We start from the raw sequence: 16164 nt of genomic DNA, 5'->3' as shown, positions 1-16164 counted from the left end.
ACGCCGCCTGTCCGTTGCAGTTTGCCTCGAAAATGGCGGGGTGTTCTCCCGCCGAAATATCGGCGGTCGCTGAAAGTGTTACCTGGCTGAATTCCCGGAAGTTATTTGAATGCTAAGCACTTATTCGAAATCTGTTGATAATTTTTCTTACTATGCTGCGGATGATCTTGCACGTACGTAATTATGTTTAGCACCCATTAGTTGGACAACGATTGTCGTTCACTACGTTACACTGGAGACGGGATTTGTGCCTCCCTGTGCAACAAGGACGATGAACTACATGACCCGACACCTGTTTTAAGTGTCACCTACATTTATTAAGCACGTATCGTCATCATTGTACTGTTCATGTACATACGACACCACAATTCCACTGATTCACCTTGCAGAAACGCCGATATTTCATCTGCCATTTCTTTCTCAGTCTGCGAAATTCGTTGGGTTCCTTTCCGAAGAAATGCCAACTTCGGCAACTGTTGCTGTAGGCATAATGCAATGTTTGCTTTGTTTATCATTGCTGTTGCTCTGCTTCTGTCAACACCTCTAGCACTGTGAGTTGCTCGTCGATTAAGCAGTTCATGTATGCTCCGTAGCCTCATGCTGTGCTCACCATTAGATACCTCCGGTCCCGCCCGTGTTGCCATTAGTAGTCAATATTGTGGTTGCGTGGTGAACAATATGTGGGGCGTCGAATGCCGTAAACATCATTGGCCTACTGCGGCCTCGCGCTCAAGGAGTTCCTTGTAAGCGTGATAAGTGTCTTACGTGTTTCCAGATTTCTTTGGAAACGAAAGTGATCTTCCGCCAGTTTGGCTTCTGTCAGCTTTTTCGGTCTTCTGTACGTAATTCCTGTCAATATTTTGCAGCCATGAGAAATTAAACAATATACAGACAAAATATACATTTCAGACACATTTACACAATATTTATGTAAAATTACTCGAAATTATCAAAAACTTAACTTACAAGCGAACATAGATTCAAAGTGATGTCCTGTACAGACTGCTGTTCAGGATTGATGTGTACCTGAGTCCAGATCCTTTCTAAAGGGGTGCATTCTGAACACGACTCACTACTAGAGTTTTGACGTCCAAGAGTATCTTGCACTATATCGCAATGTAGCCTTGAAAGGGAAGGCGTCCGGAATTGGTTGTTGCTCAGAATCAGAGAAAACACTGCCAAGTACCGCTTCAGGCTGCGCTCCGCGTTGTGTAAAGCATTTACTTATTTCCCCAACAGCTCTTCACTTATCGTCGAGGACGTTCAGACATTTGGTATAGTTTCCCGAAACCCGTTCCGTTATGCTACCAGATCAAATACATCCTGACACGTATTATGAGGATGTGTCCACGATTTGTCTTTATAACAACTAAAACTCTGCTGGTCGCAACTTTCAAGTGAGGTGTCTGTGTGTGGAGTAATGGCTGCCCATTCTTCCTCAACAGCCAGAAGCAGAGAGCGCAGCGATGTTGGATGCTAGGGTCTGGAGCGAAGTCGACGTTCTAATTCGTCCCAAATATTTTCCATTGAGTTCAGTTGGTAATCATGGCAGGCCAGTCCATTTCATGAACGTTAGTATTCACAAAACATTGTGTAACAGATACTGCTTTATAATAGGATACAGTCACGCTGATACAATCATTGTCTTTGAACTGTTCCTCTACTGTACACAGTGTGTTCATATCCTACCACATTTAATGTTTTCTTAAGTACAATGAGGAAGTCACACCCTAACCACACAAGACGCCCTCATACCGTAAAACCACCTCCTCCGTACTTCACTTATGATACTAAACATGATGGCGGGTAAAGTTCTCCAGGCATTCGCCAAACCAAAACCTTACATCTGGTTAGCACAGGATATAGAGAGATTCATCAATCCGCATCACTCATTTCCATTTATCCACTGTTCAATGGAGCCACTCTTTATTCCACCTTAAGCGTCGCTTAGTACTGAGAACAGAAATGCGTGCCTTATGAGGAGCTGTTCGACCATCGTACCCAGACAGTCATTGTGCTCGATGAATCACTGGCAGCTCTTTGGAACTCTCAAGTGATTCCTTTCCCTAATTTCGTGCGATTATTTACGAACACGGTCTGCAATGCTCGATGGGCCCTGTCCGTCAGTACACGAGGTCTGCCTAATCTTGGTTTAGTTGGTGTTGTTCCTTCGCATCTCCACATCAAGATCACATCAACAACAGTCGACTTGGGCAACTTTAGAAGGGTTGAAATGTCTCTGATGGATTTGTTATTCTGGTGACATCGAGTGACTGGATCATGTTCGAAGACACTGAGCTCTCCTGAGTGAGCCATACTGTTCTTACTGCTTCTCTACTGACACGGGATACTCCCTGCTCCTTATATGTACACTGTCCCTCATATCTCTCCTCTTCCCTAACGCTCATGTCGGAACAACATGACAGAAACACACGTTCCCATTATAATAAAATCCTCTCCGTTCCACTGCATCGCTCAGTCACCTTCTCCAAGTCCTTTACAGTAGCGGGAACCCGACTCTGGAATAACTTCCCTCGTTATGTTAGAGAACATAAAAACATGACCGGCTTCAAAAAACAGTTAATGACGTATCTACTTAAGCAACAGTAATGCCTTCCTCTGTACATGAGTGCACTTCACCTCATTACTTCCCTCTTCCCCCTTCCTTAAATATCTCTTATCCAAAACTCGCTATACTAGTAAACATCTACTTTACACACCAAGATATTAATGTACATCTGCACAAACCTTCATTACTATTGCCAATCTTTCTCATGTTTGTCATTATTATTTGATTTTTTTTACTGTTATTATTATTGCTTTCACCATAATCTGTATGTATAGCACCTGATGTAAAAATACTGCCAGCATTTACTTTATTAGGTCTTAGTCATGTTTATCATTATTATTTGATTTTTTGTTTTACTGTTATTATTATTGCTTTTATCATAATCTGTATGTATAACACCTGTTGTAAAAATACTTCCGCATTTACTTTATTAGGTCTTAGTCACTACTCTTTATTCATATTGTCACTAGAGTAAGCCAATTTTCTCATTTAAACTATGTTCATGATGTAACTCTGATGTGTGAAATGCTGCATGTGTGGAACACTGGTCCGATGTAAGAGAGGGCCTGATGGCCCTAATCTGATCAGGTTATATATATAATATATATATATATATATATACTCCTGGAAATGGAAAAAAGAACACATTGACACCGGTGTGTCAGACCCACCATACTTGCTCCGGACACTGCGAGAGGGCTGTACAAGCAATGATCACACGCACGGCACAGCGGACACACCAGGAACCGCGGTGTTGGCCGTCGAATGGCGCTAGCTGCGCAGCATTTGTGCACCGCCGCCGTCAGTGTCAGCCAGTTTGCCGTGGCATACGGAGCTCCATCGCAGTCTTTAACACTGGTAGCATGCCGCGACAGCGTGGACGTGAACCGTATTTGCAGTTGACGGACTTTGAGCGAGGGCGTATAGTGGGCATGCGGGAGGCCGGGTGGACGTACCGCCGAATTGCTCAACACGTGGGGCGTGAGGTCTCCACAGTACATCGATGTTGTCGCCAGTGGTCGGCGGAAGGTGCACGTGCCCGTCGACCTGGGACCGGACCGCAGCGACGCACGGATGCACGCCAAGACCGTAGGATCCTACGCAGTGCCGTAGGGGACCGCACCGCCACTTCCCAGCAAATTAGGGACACTGTTGCTCCTGGGGTATCGACGAGGACCATTCGCAACCGTCTCCATGAAGCTGGGCTACGGTCCCACACACCGTTACCGTCTTCCGCTCACGCCCCAACATCGTGCAGCCCGCCTCCAGTGGTGTCGCGACAGGCGTGAATGGAGGGACGAATGGAGACGTGTCGTCTTCAGCGATGAGAGTCGCTTCTGCCTTGGTGCCAATGATGGTCGTATGCGTGTTTGGCGCCGTGCAGGTGAGCGCCACAATCAGGACTGCATACGACCGAGGCACACAGGGCCAACACCCGGCATCATGGTGTGGGGAGCGATCTCCTACACTGGCCGTACACCACTGGTGATCGTCGAGGGGACACTGAATAGTGCACGGTACATCCAAACCGTCATCGAACCCATCGTTCTACCATTCCTAGACCGGCAAGGGAACTTGCTGTTCCAACAGGACAATACACGTCCGCATGTATCCCGTGCCACCCAACGTGCTCTAGAAGGTGTAAGTCAACTACCCTGGCCAGCAAGATCTCCGGATCTGTCCCCCATTGAGCATGTTTGGGACTGGATGAAGCGTCGTCTCACGCGGTCTGCACGTCCAGCACGAACGCTGGTCCAACTGAGGCGCCAGGTGGAAATGGCATGGCAAGCCGTTGCACAGGACTACATCCAGCATCTCTACGATCGTCTCCATGGGAGAATAGCAGCCTGCATTGCTGCGAAAGGTGGATATACACTGTACTAGTGCCGACATTGTGCATGCTCTGTTGCCTGTGTCTATGTGCCTGTGGTTCTGTCAGTGTGATCATGTGATGTATCTGACCCCAGGAATGTGTCAATAAAGTTTCCCCTTCCTGGGACAATGAATTCACGGTGTTCTTATTTCATTTTCCAGGAGTATATATATATAAAATAGAGGGAAACACTCCACGTGGGAAAAATATATCTAAAAAGAAATATGATGAGACTTACCAAACAAAAGCGCTGGCAGGTCGATAGACACACAAACAAACACAAACATCACACAAAATTCAAGCTTTCGCAACCAACGGTTGCCTCATCAGGAAAGAGGGAAGGAGAGGGAAAGACGAAAGGATTTGGGTTTTAAGGGAGAGGGTAAGGAGTCATTCCAATCCCGGGAGCGGAAAGACTTACCTTAGGGGGAAAAAAGGACAGGTATACACTCGCACACACACACATATCCATCCGCATATACACAGACACAAGCAGACATTGGTAAAGGCCTAGTGGTCAATTTCGCAATACATATTAGTATCCAGGTGCTTTTGATCAGATAGTGTTTGCTAGCAGTTACTTGCCTACATATACAAAGAAAGTGCAGGCTCTTCTTGCGTCGTCTTCAAGAGGAGGTAGAACACACCTAATATTGAGCATCTGTACAGGCAACTAGTGATGACACATGGTTGATGTGTATGATAACAGGTAAGTCTGACACCATAGCTAAGTGCTCACTAGGTTCCCGTAGATTTCACTTACAGTCAAATCGCTCCCAAACGGCAATGAAACAGAGAGAAATGATGAAAATCGCCCAGATAAATGGTGATGTAAGAACTAGGGAAACTTTGAAGAGTTGAATCAACACATACGAGGTATACACAAGCCATATTCCACAAACGAGGCGTTACACCACATGCCTCTTGCAGCACAGATCATAACATCATCATCCAATGGCCGCAGTTGTGGTACCACATAAAGAAATAACAGTGACAAAGATTTTTAACTTGTGACGAACACGCGGTGACAGTATGAATAATTACTGCCTTGGGAAAAATTTTTGTAACTAATCAATATTTTCAATACAGTCAGGAGATACACCCACTCATAAAAAATTTAAGAACAGCAGCAGTACTGGTTCCACACGACAGACACATTTTCGTATTCGGTGCAAACGCGAAATCAACATAATAGAATCACGGATGAAAGAGGACTCTGCCTTCACGATACTGTACAAGAACGTGGCCTTCATGTCATGAATAGGCCTCTCAACTCACCCACTTTCCAAAATCGCACAGGTGTGGCAACAAATGTAGATATCAGCCTCACAAACTCGAAAGTCAGAGTCCACATTGCCAACTGGAAGGTCTGTGATGGACTTACAAGTGACCGTAGTCTCATTTACTTCACAATTACAAACGCACATAATGGCTTAGACGCTAACATCCAGCCCGAGTGATTATACGGTGTACGCAAGGCGAATTGGGAACTTTTCAAGGCAGAATTAAAGATGACAATCACCACAAGAAAGCGGATTTTATGTTGACGCCTAAGCGGACGAATTGTTGCGAACGTTGCAGACAGCGCAAGACAAGGCGATTCCAACATTTGTTAGGAAGTCAAAATGGTTTAAAATTCCCTAGAGTCCGCCCTATAGTCCTTAAGACGCAGAGCAAGGTTCAAATGGTTCAAATGGCTCTGAGCACTATGGTACAACATCTTAGGTCATAAGTCCCCTAGAACTTAGAACTACTTAAACCTAACTAACCTAAGGACATCACACACACCTATGCCCGAGGCAGGATTCGAACCTGCGACCGTAGCAGTCCCGCGGTTCCGGACTGCAGCACCAGAACCGCTAGACCACCGCGGCCGGCGCAGAGCAAGGCAGGCGAATAGACACTACCAAAGATCCTTAGGGGGAAACAGATCCACAAAGAAGGCCAAGCTTCCTGTCGAATATTCAAACAACAATGCAAAGAACTGCTACAGCAAACAACAGGAGTAATATCGGAGGTGTACCTAAAGGACCATATGGTAACAGATATTGGTGATTTCCATACAAACTCGCAACAAACAAGGATATATCACCCACTGTATTGTCAACACTGAGACAATGCGTCAGCACCATGACAACAGACTGGGAGACTCAGAGCTTTGTTGCCAGACGATACAACGATGGAAGACACTGAGTACCATCAGCATCTTCACTCTGAGGTACTAGAGCAGCATGAGAATAAAAATGTTTTGATTCTCTTCGTCCAGAAGGAAGTAAGACTGGCCATGATGAAGTTAAAGAAGAAGAAAGCACCAGGTCCTGCCAAAATACTGGCAGAAGTGCTGCAACAGCTAGTGAACCAAATTATATAACAGTGTTATTAAACCAATGTCTTTTGCAGGGTCGGGTGCCCAGAATTTGGAAAATAGCGAATATCATTATACTGAAAAAATGGGAAGACAAAGACTCAAGAGAACCGGAATCTTACGGGCCGATTTGTTTGGTAAATGCTCCAACCACAGTACAGGAAAAGCTGTGTCGCCGCCTAAGGCACCACAGACAGTTAGTAGGTATGAGCCCCCTGCAGTACGGTTTCAGGAAAGGAAAATGCACGGAAGATGCGATAAATCACGCAATGAGTACTGTGAACACCTCAGACGACAAGTATGTTATAGGCATAATGACTTGTGTAGCTAGGCCGTTTGATAATCTGTGGTGGCCTGTTCTATTCAAAAGGGGGAGGTAGACTGTCCTAAGTGCCTCTCTAAAAACTACGAAGGCAGTTGTAGTTAGTATGCCCTGGAAAGAAAATTGTAAAGGACATCCCAAATGGCTGCCCACAGGACACTGTTTCTCGTATAGAGTTCTGGGGTGTCAGCATAGGGCCATTACTGAACCATCTTCAGAGTATAAAGAACACTAGAGGCTGCATCACTCACGCAGACGATCTGCTAACTATAGTATCTGCCAACGCAAGGGTTAACTTAGAGGAAAATTGTAGGGTAAGTTTTTGAAAGACTAATTAACTGATGTGTAGGAAACAAACTAATGATAGGAGGTCACAAAACAGTTTATATGTTACTAAAAAGGAAGTTATCAAAAACGAGAAATCCCACAATCAAAGTAAATGACCAACCTGTGCAATAAAAAGCAGTAGATGAGTGCCTTGGAATTAACATCGACGAAAAGCGAAACTTTCATGCACATGTGGGAAACGTCTGCCAGAGAGGCATTAATATCTTGAATAAAATAGCAACAATTGGTGAAAGAAGTTTTCATCTGCCACTAAGTGCATTAAAAACGTACCACAGCGGAATCTTACTTGCTATTGTGGGTTACGGGTCGGGCGTTTGGGATCATAGAGCCAAAAAGATGAGGACACCACATTCTCTACGGCGAGCACAGGGTAGTGTACTCCCGCATCTCACAAAAAAGAATGAAATAATCGTGTGGCATCGTTGGCCAGGAGTCCCCATCTGGGGAAATTCGGCCGCCGAGTGCAAGACTTATTTCAGAGGACGCCACATTGGGCGACTTACGTTCCATTGATGAGGATGCAACGATGAAAGCAAAAGTCAACACCTAGTCCACGAGCGGAGAAAATTTCCAATCCGGCACGGAATCGAACCGGAACCCGCTCCATGGTAACCAAGCACGTTACCAGGCAGTTAAGCATGCTACTGCTAGACCCAGCAGTAAGAAAGAGAGGTGCACGATATTGACTTAGGAAGCGCGAGTATGATAAGGCACAGGAGATACTGGGCACAAGAGCCTTATCCAACAAGGAAATAAAGGCATGCATTGATACAGAATGGCAAGAAATCTGGGACAGGGCAGAAACAGAGAGACGAAACTACCAGTTCCCTCCTAACATAAAATATATAAAAAGAATGAGCCTTCCGATCAAGGCAGCTATACACTTTAAGTTATTATTATTATTATTATTATTTTATGTAGGTTTTTTCCCTCTCAAACACATAATGCTTAGTTATTATTAACACATTTGAAATTATGTTAGCCGGACGATGTGGACGAGCGGTTCTAGGCGCTTCAGTCTGGAACCGCACGACCGCTACGGTCGCAGGTTCGAATCCTGCCTCTGGCATGGATATGTGTGATGTCCTTAGGTTAGTTTGGTTTAAGTAGTTCTAAGTTCTAGGGGACTGATGACCTCAGATGTTAAATCCCATAGTGCTCAGAGCCATTTGAATCATTTTGAAATTATGTTAAAATGTGCTATATTTATGCCAGTTCATGTGCGTCATTCGGTCTGTTCTTTTATATACATAACAGCCTAAAAGAAAATAGCAATTTTTTAAAAAAAAGTTAGCATATACAGTATTTCCTTTACAAAAACGTAGCTAACCTCGAATATGTGTGGTATAAAGTAGGATCAAGAGGAAATACGTTTCCTCTTAGTAGTGCAGGTGTGTCTTCTTGCCGCATAAGCGGTGTTTGCAGCGCAAAGAAAGCTTTCATAGAATTTTAGCACATTTCTCAGACACTTTTTTTAATAGTTTCGCAGCCAATACCAACAAGTGCTGAATTATCGTACTTGTCTTCTCAAGGTCTTTCTATGACTTAAAACTGGTACATCAAGCAATTCAAAATAATTGTACTTGCCTCAGTATCTCGGTTGATACACAAATTAAAGAGGATTAAACACACGACAAACTTAGGCGTCCTTCTGCCTACTATCATCTGACGAAAGCCTCGTTTCGAGGCCTTGAAATAACAGAGATGATATGTCTTACATTTCTCGCCCTGTATGTCGGTTGACAAGCTTTGTCCAGTACTTCATAAATATCACGTCAATAAATTAAGGATATTCTTACCATAAACACCTCTCTTATAGATCGGCGCCAAGAATGATAGTTTATTTCAAAACATACGTTTACTTATGGCAAAGAGTACGAATGCCAGGCTGGAGTGTCACGGCTGGCCGCTAGGGGTCTCTCGTGACGTCGGCGGCAGCCTGCCACGCTGGATTATCCAGGCCGCATCTTTCTGGGTCTGACCTGCACAGGCGTCTAAAGCTAGCGAAATGAGGGATGCTGAACTACCGGACCTACCGATAGATGGCTCTACCAGCTGATTACTGTCGTCTGTATTGCCCGCCATATTCGAATTTGCCAAGAAGTTTCTCTCGGTCTTTACGGTGTATAAGGAATTAAGGATTATCGAAATGGTGATTTCTTATTCCGCTTTCAATTGTACGAAGCGACGGAGTAAGGAAAGTGACTTACCATTTCACAGGTAATAGGACTACCGATACAATACGATAACAATACAGACTTAGTGCGTTTGCTAATTCGATGCTTTTGAACAGGTTTCCTCTGAAGCACCCAGAGCCGCTAAAGAAGTGGATTACTTCCGTGAAGTGGAAAGATTTTAATCCTACGTCTTGCAGTTTTCTTTGTGGAAACCTTTTCCGGCAAGATAATTACGTAGTGAGCCCTGGAACATGGAAGAAACGTTTCAGACCCGAAGCAGTGCCATCAGTTTTTTAGTTTCCGGCACATTTGATGCCACCAAATAAACAGCCACGACGACATGTTGGTAGGATTTTTAGTGACAACGATGCTTCTCCATTTGAGGTAGCTAATGAATTTCCTTGCTATGTGTGTGCTTTTTGACTTTTGTGAATTTATTTCGTACGGACAAATGGGCTACATAGGTCTAAGCAGTGTTGTAATACAGGTCCATATTTTTGTTTTTAGCGTTCTTTCCTGGAATCCGTGCTCGATTTGCCCATTGCAGAAGCTACTGATTGCGTGGAGAATGTTGTCAATGAGAATTCTTCTGTCCCATTTATCCAATGCAAAAGCTGCGAATTGTGTCGAAAACGTTAGTATAAGGAAGTTTTCACATCCCCAACTTTCTTGCACTTTTGTTATCACATTTTTCCCTTGATAATGGAGGAGAGAGAGGGGGAGAGAAAAAAAAATTAAGCGAGCTTTCACAAAAACTGAAAACTCTACTTGTGTCATTTGTTATTTTCAAAATGTTACTCTCTTTCCAAGTACTGTTCTATTTCTTCAAACCAATTTTGAGTTTCTCAGGTTATTACATATTATTTACTGTACATTGTTCACCAATAATTCTGTTGTTACCGGATAGTTTGTAATGTGGCACTACCTTTGTGCCACTGGTATTGGCTAGTGTACTTTTGCAGATAAGAAAATCGACTGGACTAGAATGTCCTGTCAGTATAGGACAAATTCAGACAATATGGAACTTTTTACACTAAATTTGCATTATAATGTCACCCTTGTCTCACACAGATTGTAGCAGCCATTGGGGTGTCTGTCTGGCCAGCTTCTGCAGCTTTCACTTCCAGGTTGGTTTTTTGCTTGGGCCATATCATGACAACCAGTCATTCCAGTGATTGACACCATGTCAAAGACTGGAACCAACATTCACAGAAATAAAATTCCATGGTTGTAATTCAAAGTGTAATTAATTTTGCTCACTGACATGTTTTGAATTCAATTTTAAAATAAAACCATGGTACCAGTCATTGTTTGGGTGTCAGACTGGAAAATTACAGTTTTAAGATACCCCAACCTTAAAATTAACAGCTGTGATCGAGGTTATTTTCAACAAGTTCCTTCACTTCCTACATCATCATGGATCAGTCCAATATAATATTATTACTAGACTTAACTTATAAATGATACAAATGCTTTCATGCATTTAAGAGCCTTAACATTGGCCTTTGTGTTTGTCTCATTTAAATGTATTTCTTGTCTCGTATCAAAGACTGAATCACTGTTAAAAACTGGTGCTTCTACCTTATCACTCAGTTAAAATACACCGTGTCATGTACAGGCGTTAATAAAATCATGGCATTTAAATTTCTGATGAAAGAGAGAGCCAAATTCGTAAGTGCATGTTGCAATTACAGTGTCAGCATATATGCAGATCGGTAATGCATCACTTCAGATAAAGAAAAAAATTATGATTTTTTTCCGTTTATACGTAAGTAATACTTCAATATTTCAGTTGTAATTTCTGTTGTCAGTAAAGATACCCCTAAGCAACGATGTCAACTTTTTTTTCAAGAGACGTCTTTTTTCCACACTTGACTTTCCGAATTATACCTGTAGTTAAAAGCTTTGGCAAGTAAGGTAATTTGTTGACCTCCATTGAATCTTAAATAGTGTTTTAAAAGGGGCAAATAAGTAAAGCACTCGTAAAATTAATAGTAAACAATTTATAGATCAGCTTGTCAAACTTTCAAAACACATTCGAATTTAGGAATTTCATAGCAGAACTGTCACTGTTTTTTCTCGCTAGATTAGAAACACTTCATTATGTTGATATGTAGATATCTAGAACATCCAATATAAAATACTTATGAGGGCGCAGAACGAAAAACATTTTCATCCGTGTTTTGACACTTCGCTTTTTGTCAAATTCAGATATGGCGGACACTCAATGATATGATCTCTTGACCTGCACGCGCTAGAGCCATCTATCGGTAGGTCCGGTAGTTGAGCATCCCTCATTTCGCTAGCTTTAGACGCCTGTCTGACCTGCAGCCACAGTGAGCTGCCAGATCGCAGTGCGGAGACGATGGGGAGAGAAAGGAAGAGAAGGCGAGAAAGGAGAAGGCGAGGCGAGACTCACCACGTTGATGTCGACCGCCTTCTGCCAGCCGTCCTCCTGCAGGATGCCCGCGTTGCTCACCAAGATGTCCAGCCGGCCGAACGTCGACTTGGCGGCTTTGAAGGCCTCTGCAACACAAGAGGAGTAGCAGCCGCGTGTTCTGCCCCGTCCGCGAGCTCTGCCGCGACTTAGGCCTATCTCCCTGCTACATTATCTGACTACCTATATAGAAACTACAACAAAACGCAATGCGTTGCATAAACGAAATTGAATATTGTAACGAGTTTCAGTCACTTGGTGCCCTTCTTCGGAAGATTATATCCATCGCATTATTTGCGAGTGTCAGTTGACACTGGCAGTTCTATGTCGACCAGACTGTTCGCACTATTGAACGGCGCAGCATGAAACATGAAAGGTGTTACCGTCTGCGCTATCCCGAAAACTCAGCTGTAGCAGAACATGCTCTGGGAAACGGACACCGAATTGCATTCGATGAGACGTCTATTATTAAACGGACTAATGGCTTCTGGGATAGAGTGATAACGAGGCCATAGAGATTAGAATTTCTGACAACACTTTCAATAGAGACGGAGGACTGCAGCTGAGTACAGCGTGGGATCCGGTGTTGAGGGAATTGAAGCAGGCCCGGCGGTGGTGCGGCCGAAACATTACCATATATGGTGCGGGACCGAGCACCAGTGACGTCACGAGCGACGGCGCGGCTGTATAAGCTAGAGATGGGCAAAACTGTTCTTTTCAGAGATTGGATCAGAACTGTTCACTCCCTGAAATGAATTAGCTCTTTTTCATGACTCACCACTCATTTACAATAGAAAATAAATGGAAGGCACATTGCCCTTTAAACTTGGTTTATTCCAGTACTATACCTGTATTTTGATCTTATTTGATCCTATTTTGAAGTAACACAGATAATGAGTAAGAATTTTGTATTGTTTATTGAAATTTCCACGATATGACAAAGTTTTTGATATTTGATTTATTTTGCACTATCGTGGTTTTTTGGGTGATCGGAAAATGTTGTAACTTGAGATTTACATTAACAATATATTTGGCTATAATGTATTAAAATTTCATTAACCTCATACAAATACATCGCAAGCCATATATTTTTAAAGTGAACGTTTCCTTTCGAAGACGCCTAAAATCGCAAAATCCGTACCAGAATAAGAAAAAAAAATATAAATTTGACTGTAAAACGAAAGTGCTGCATATAGCCTTACGCAGAATAAAACAAGGAAAATATTGGTGTATCACATTTTGCGATACGTTTATCGGTGCACTCGTAATTAAAGCGTAAATTCGAGTGTCCATAATAAAAATCCTATAGTAAGAGGAGTCATCAGGAACCTAATCTAATCAGTTTAAACAAATAAAAATAAAATAAAAACAATTGATGTATACATAACATAATAATGTAATATACATAGTGCTATTACTACGAAGAACAATATCCAGTGGGGACGAACTCCGATGCAGAGGCGCTGAGTCGAGCAGGTCGAGCCGCGAGCTGTATTACTGCGTGAGCTGAGACCGCAGAGACCAGAGTGACACCTGAGTCGCTTTGCTCGACGCTCTGGCTAGAGTCGAGACGGTGGGGTGAGCGTTGAGTGGGCAAGTTCCGAGGGTGGGGGGGAGCGGTGAACTCACCCGCTCCGAGACAAATCGTCCGTTCCCTTGCGAGCAGGTTTTTGCAAGTAGTTCCTATGTTATCCGCTAGGTGGCTCTCTGTCCTGTTGCTCGCATCAACTGCCCAGAGGGCAGGACGTGTGACTGAAACAATCGCCGACAGAGTGCGATGCGAAGTTAAGCTGCACCAGACACTGCACAGTGCACACGGCAGACGACGCACAGAGACGGCACGGCATATGTGAAACACAAAATCCAATGGGGCACTGCACAATGCAGGCAGCCAAGGTAGAAGAAGGGCAGAGGCCGGCGCTGGCTGTGTTGTGTGGCGTGCACTGTGCTCTGACCAGCAGAGGTGCTGCTGATATGCTCCGTCTCTCTCTCTCTCTCTGCCGTGGGAAACGTTTGGAGCTACCGTTCTTTTTTTCTGAATCACTGATTGTTCACTCCTTTGAAAGATTGAACTCTATGAATTAGTTCAAGAGCGGATCCCCCATCTCTAGTATAAGCACGGCAATGACACCCACACGACAGTCATCCACTTGACAAAGGCAGAGGAGATCTCTGCCAAAAGCTCGTGTGCAGTAAACCACTTGACGCTGCTTGAAACCCGAGAATGTTTTATTAATGCAGAAGTGGGTTGGTGCTCCACCAGGCAGAAACGACATAACGTGTCGTATTGCCAAAGGCACATTCTCAAGCAGCCCAGGAAGAGTATTTTGCAGGAAGTCCAGATACATTCTTCCACTGAGACGTTGTGGAATAATAACTGGTCGAAGTGTGTGGGCGCTAAGAATCCCTGCCCCCACACTGATGCTGTACTGTTGCTGATGAGATGCCTCAGTCATTTCCTGAGTATTGTCTGTAGCCCACAGATGACGATTATGCAGACTGACGATGTTAGTTCTAATAAGGGTTGCTTCATTGGTGCAGAGGAATGTTGATAGAAATCTCATAATTGTGATAGTCTGATGCAAAAACCATCAACAAAATCCTTTCCGTAAAGGGAAATGCGCTGCTGATAAAACTTGCACTCGTTGCACATGATAGGTATAGTAGCAGTTGTCATGCATGTTACAAATATCGTACTTTGTCTTACACCATTTTAGCCGCAGCTTATACTAGGGTTTGTCTCCATACCCGGTAGAGCCTGGTTCTCTGAATCCGGTGATTACAAAGTTCACCACCTCCCTGCATGTTCGTCTGTCCGAAGGATTCATGATCACACAAATGCCCAAAAAGGGCTCAAAATGGTATGTGATGTGGTTGGTGTCTGTGAGGGTACTTGTTTTGGTACAGCTGTGCTGTCTCTCGACCGTTTCTATCTGCTTGACCATACAGAATCACCATCTCGGCTTGTTACCAACATGAACGCCGGACCATTCTGCTGCTTACAGTGTGCTTTGTCAATCACACAGCCTGCAACACGCAAGGAACACACGGCACATGATCAGTCATTCGTCAGCGCTGTCTACCATGGCAACGATGCATTTGCGGACACATGTTCATAGGATCTTTTTCCTCCATTTCTAGTGAGGAATCTGTTCTTTCAGCTTGTCGGTTTTATTAATGTTCACCCTGTATGCTTGCCTTACCGTGTCATGTGACCACAGTGCCACCAGGTGACATTCAATCTCGTGAAGGGAAGTGGTCATAATGTTTCAGATCACATCTGCACTCTGCTTATTGAAACTGAATGTTACAGTTAAGTAATCAGGCTAGGTAACTGAGTGGTCAGCATCAATGGATAAAATGCGGAGGACCAGCGTTCGATTCGTTGCACTGTCAAAGATTTTTTCTTGGTGAGAGGTCTGATAGGGAGGAATCAGCCTAATGATGCCAACTGAGGAACTACTTGAATCAGTAGCTGCTCCAAGATCTGGTAAGTCGCCAAAACAGTCAGAAGACCGATATGCTGATCACATGCCGTTCTATAACACATCCGCATGAGGGTGGATGACAGAGGATGGCAGGAAAGCTGATCGACACCCCTTGAGCTTCAGGAGCTGGACGAGGAGCTCTATACAGTTAAAGACTCTTAAACTGCAAATAAAAGACTGAAAATATTCACAAAGTAAAAATCAGTGTGGAGAAAGACTTGTCACAGTGAAAACTAGTGACAAATTATTTAACAACTGGTGTAGATTAGCAAGAGCTTTACTAGAGTTACCATGGATGATGCCCACGATAGCAAAAGTGTCACCAGCAGTCACAAGTGTAGCCTACACTAAACAGAGAGAATGAAACAACTCATAAATGAAGCTGCCACTAGGCAGGAGTTGCCGTCAGAAGCAGGACGCTTAGTTGTGGAGCAGCAGCAAGGGTGCTACCAGGCACCGCAGCTGGCTCTGGGCTGTCATTATTCCCTGTGAGCGCACATGGCCGCCCACAACAGGGAGCGACGTTAAGAAATGGAAGCCAACGTTCGCGTCTTAGAGCCAGAGGACTGGAGGTTATCCTTATAG

General features: G+C 43.9%; 2 protein-coding genes across 3 annotated transcripts in view; one reads left to right on the top strand and one right to left on the bottom strand.

Annotated features, from left to right (window-relative positions):
* LOC126162730 (tudor and KH domain-containing protein homolog) overlaps positions 1-16164 on the top strand; it is a 393959-nt gene that overhangs the window by 220358 nt on the left and 157437 nt on the right. The gene's annotated exons all lie outside the window — the stretch shown is intronic.
* LOC126162732 (15-hydroxyprostaglandin dehydrogenase [NAD(+)]-like) overlaps positions 1-16164 on the bottom strand; it is a 119868-nt gene that overhangs the window by 28833 nt on the left and 74871 nt on the right. For both annotated transcript variants that reach the window (XM_049919396.1, XM_049919395.1), the window contains exon 4: positions 12074-12180. In XM_049919396.1, the coding sequence (XP_049775353.1) occupies positions 12074-12180 (107 nt within the window). The remainder of the gene's footprint in view (positions 1-12073; positions 12181-16164) is intronic.

The sequence above is a fragment of the Schistocerca cancellata genome, chromosome 2, assembly GCF_023864275.1.
Source record: "Schistocerca cancellata isolate TAMUIC-IGC-003103 chromosome 2, iqSchCanc2.1, whole genome shotgun sequence".
Taxonomy (NCBI): Eukaryota; Metazoa; Arthropoda; class Insecta; order Orthoptera; family Acrididae; genus Schistocerca; species Schistocerca cancellata.
Note: the sequence above shows the minus strand (reverse complement) of the source record. Positions and strands in the feature narration are given on the sequence as shown.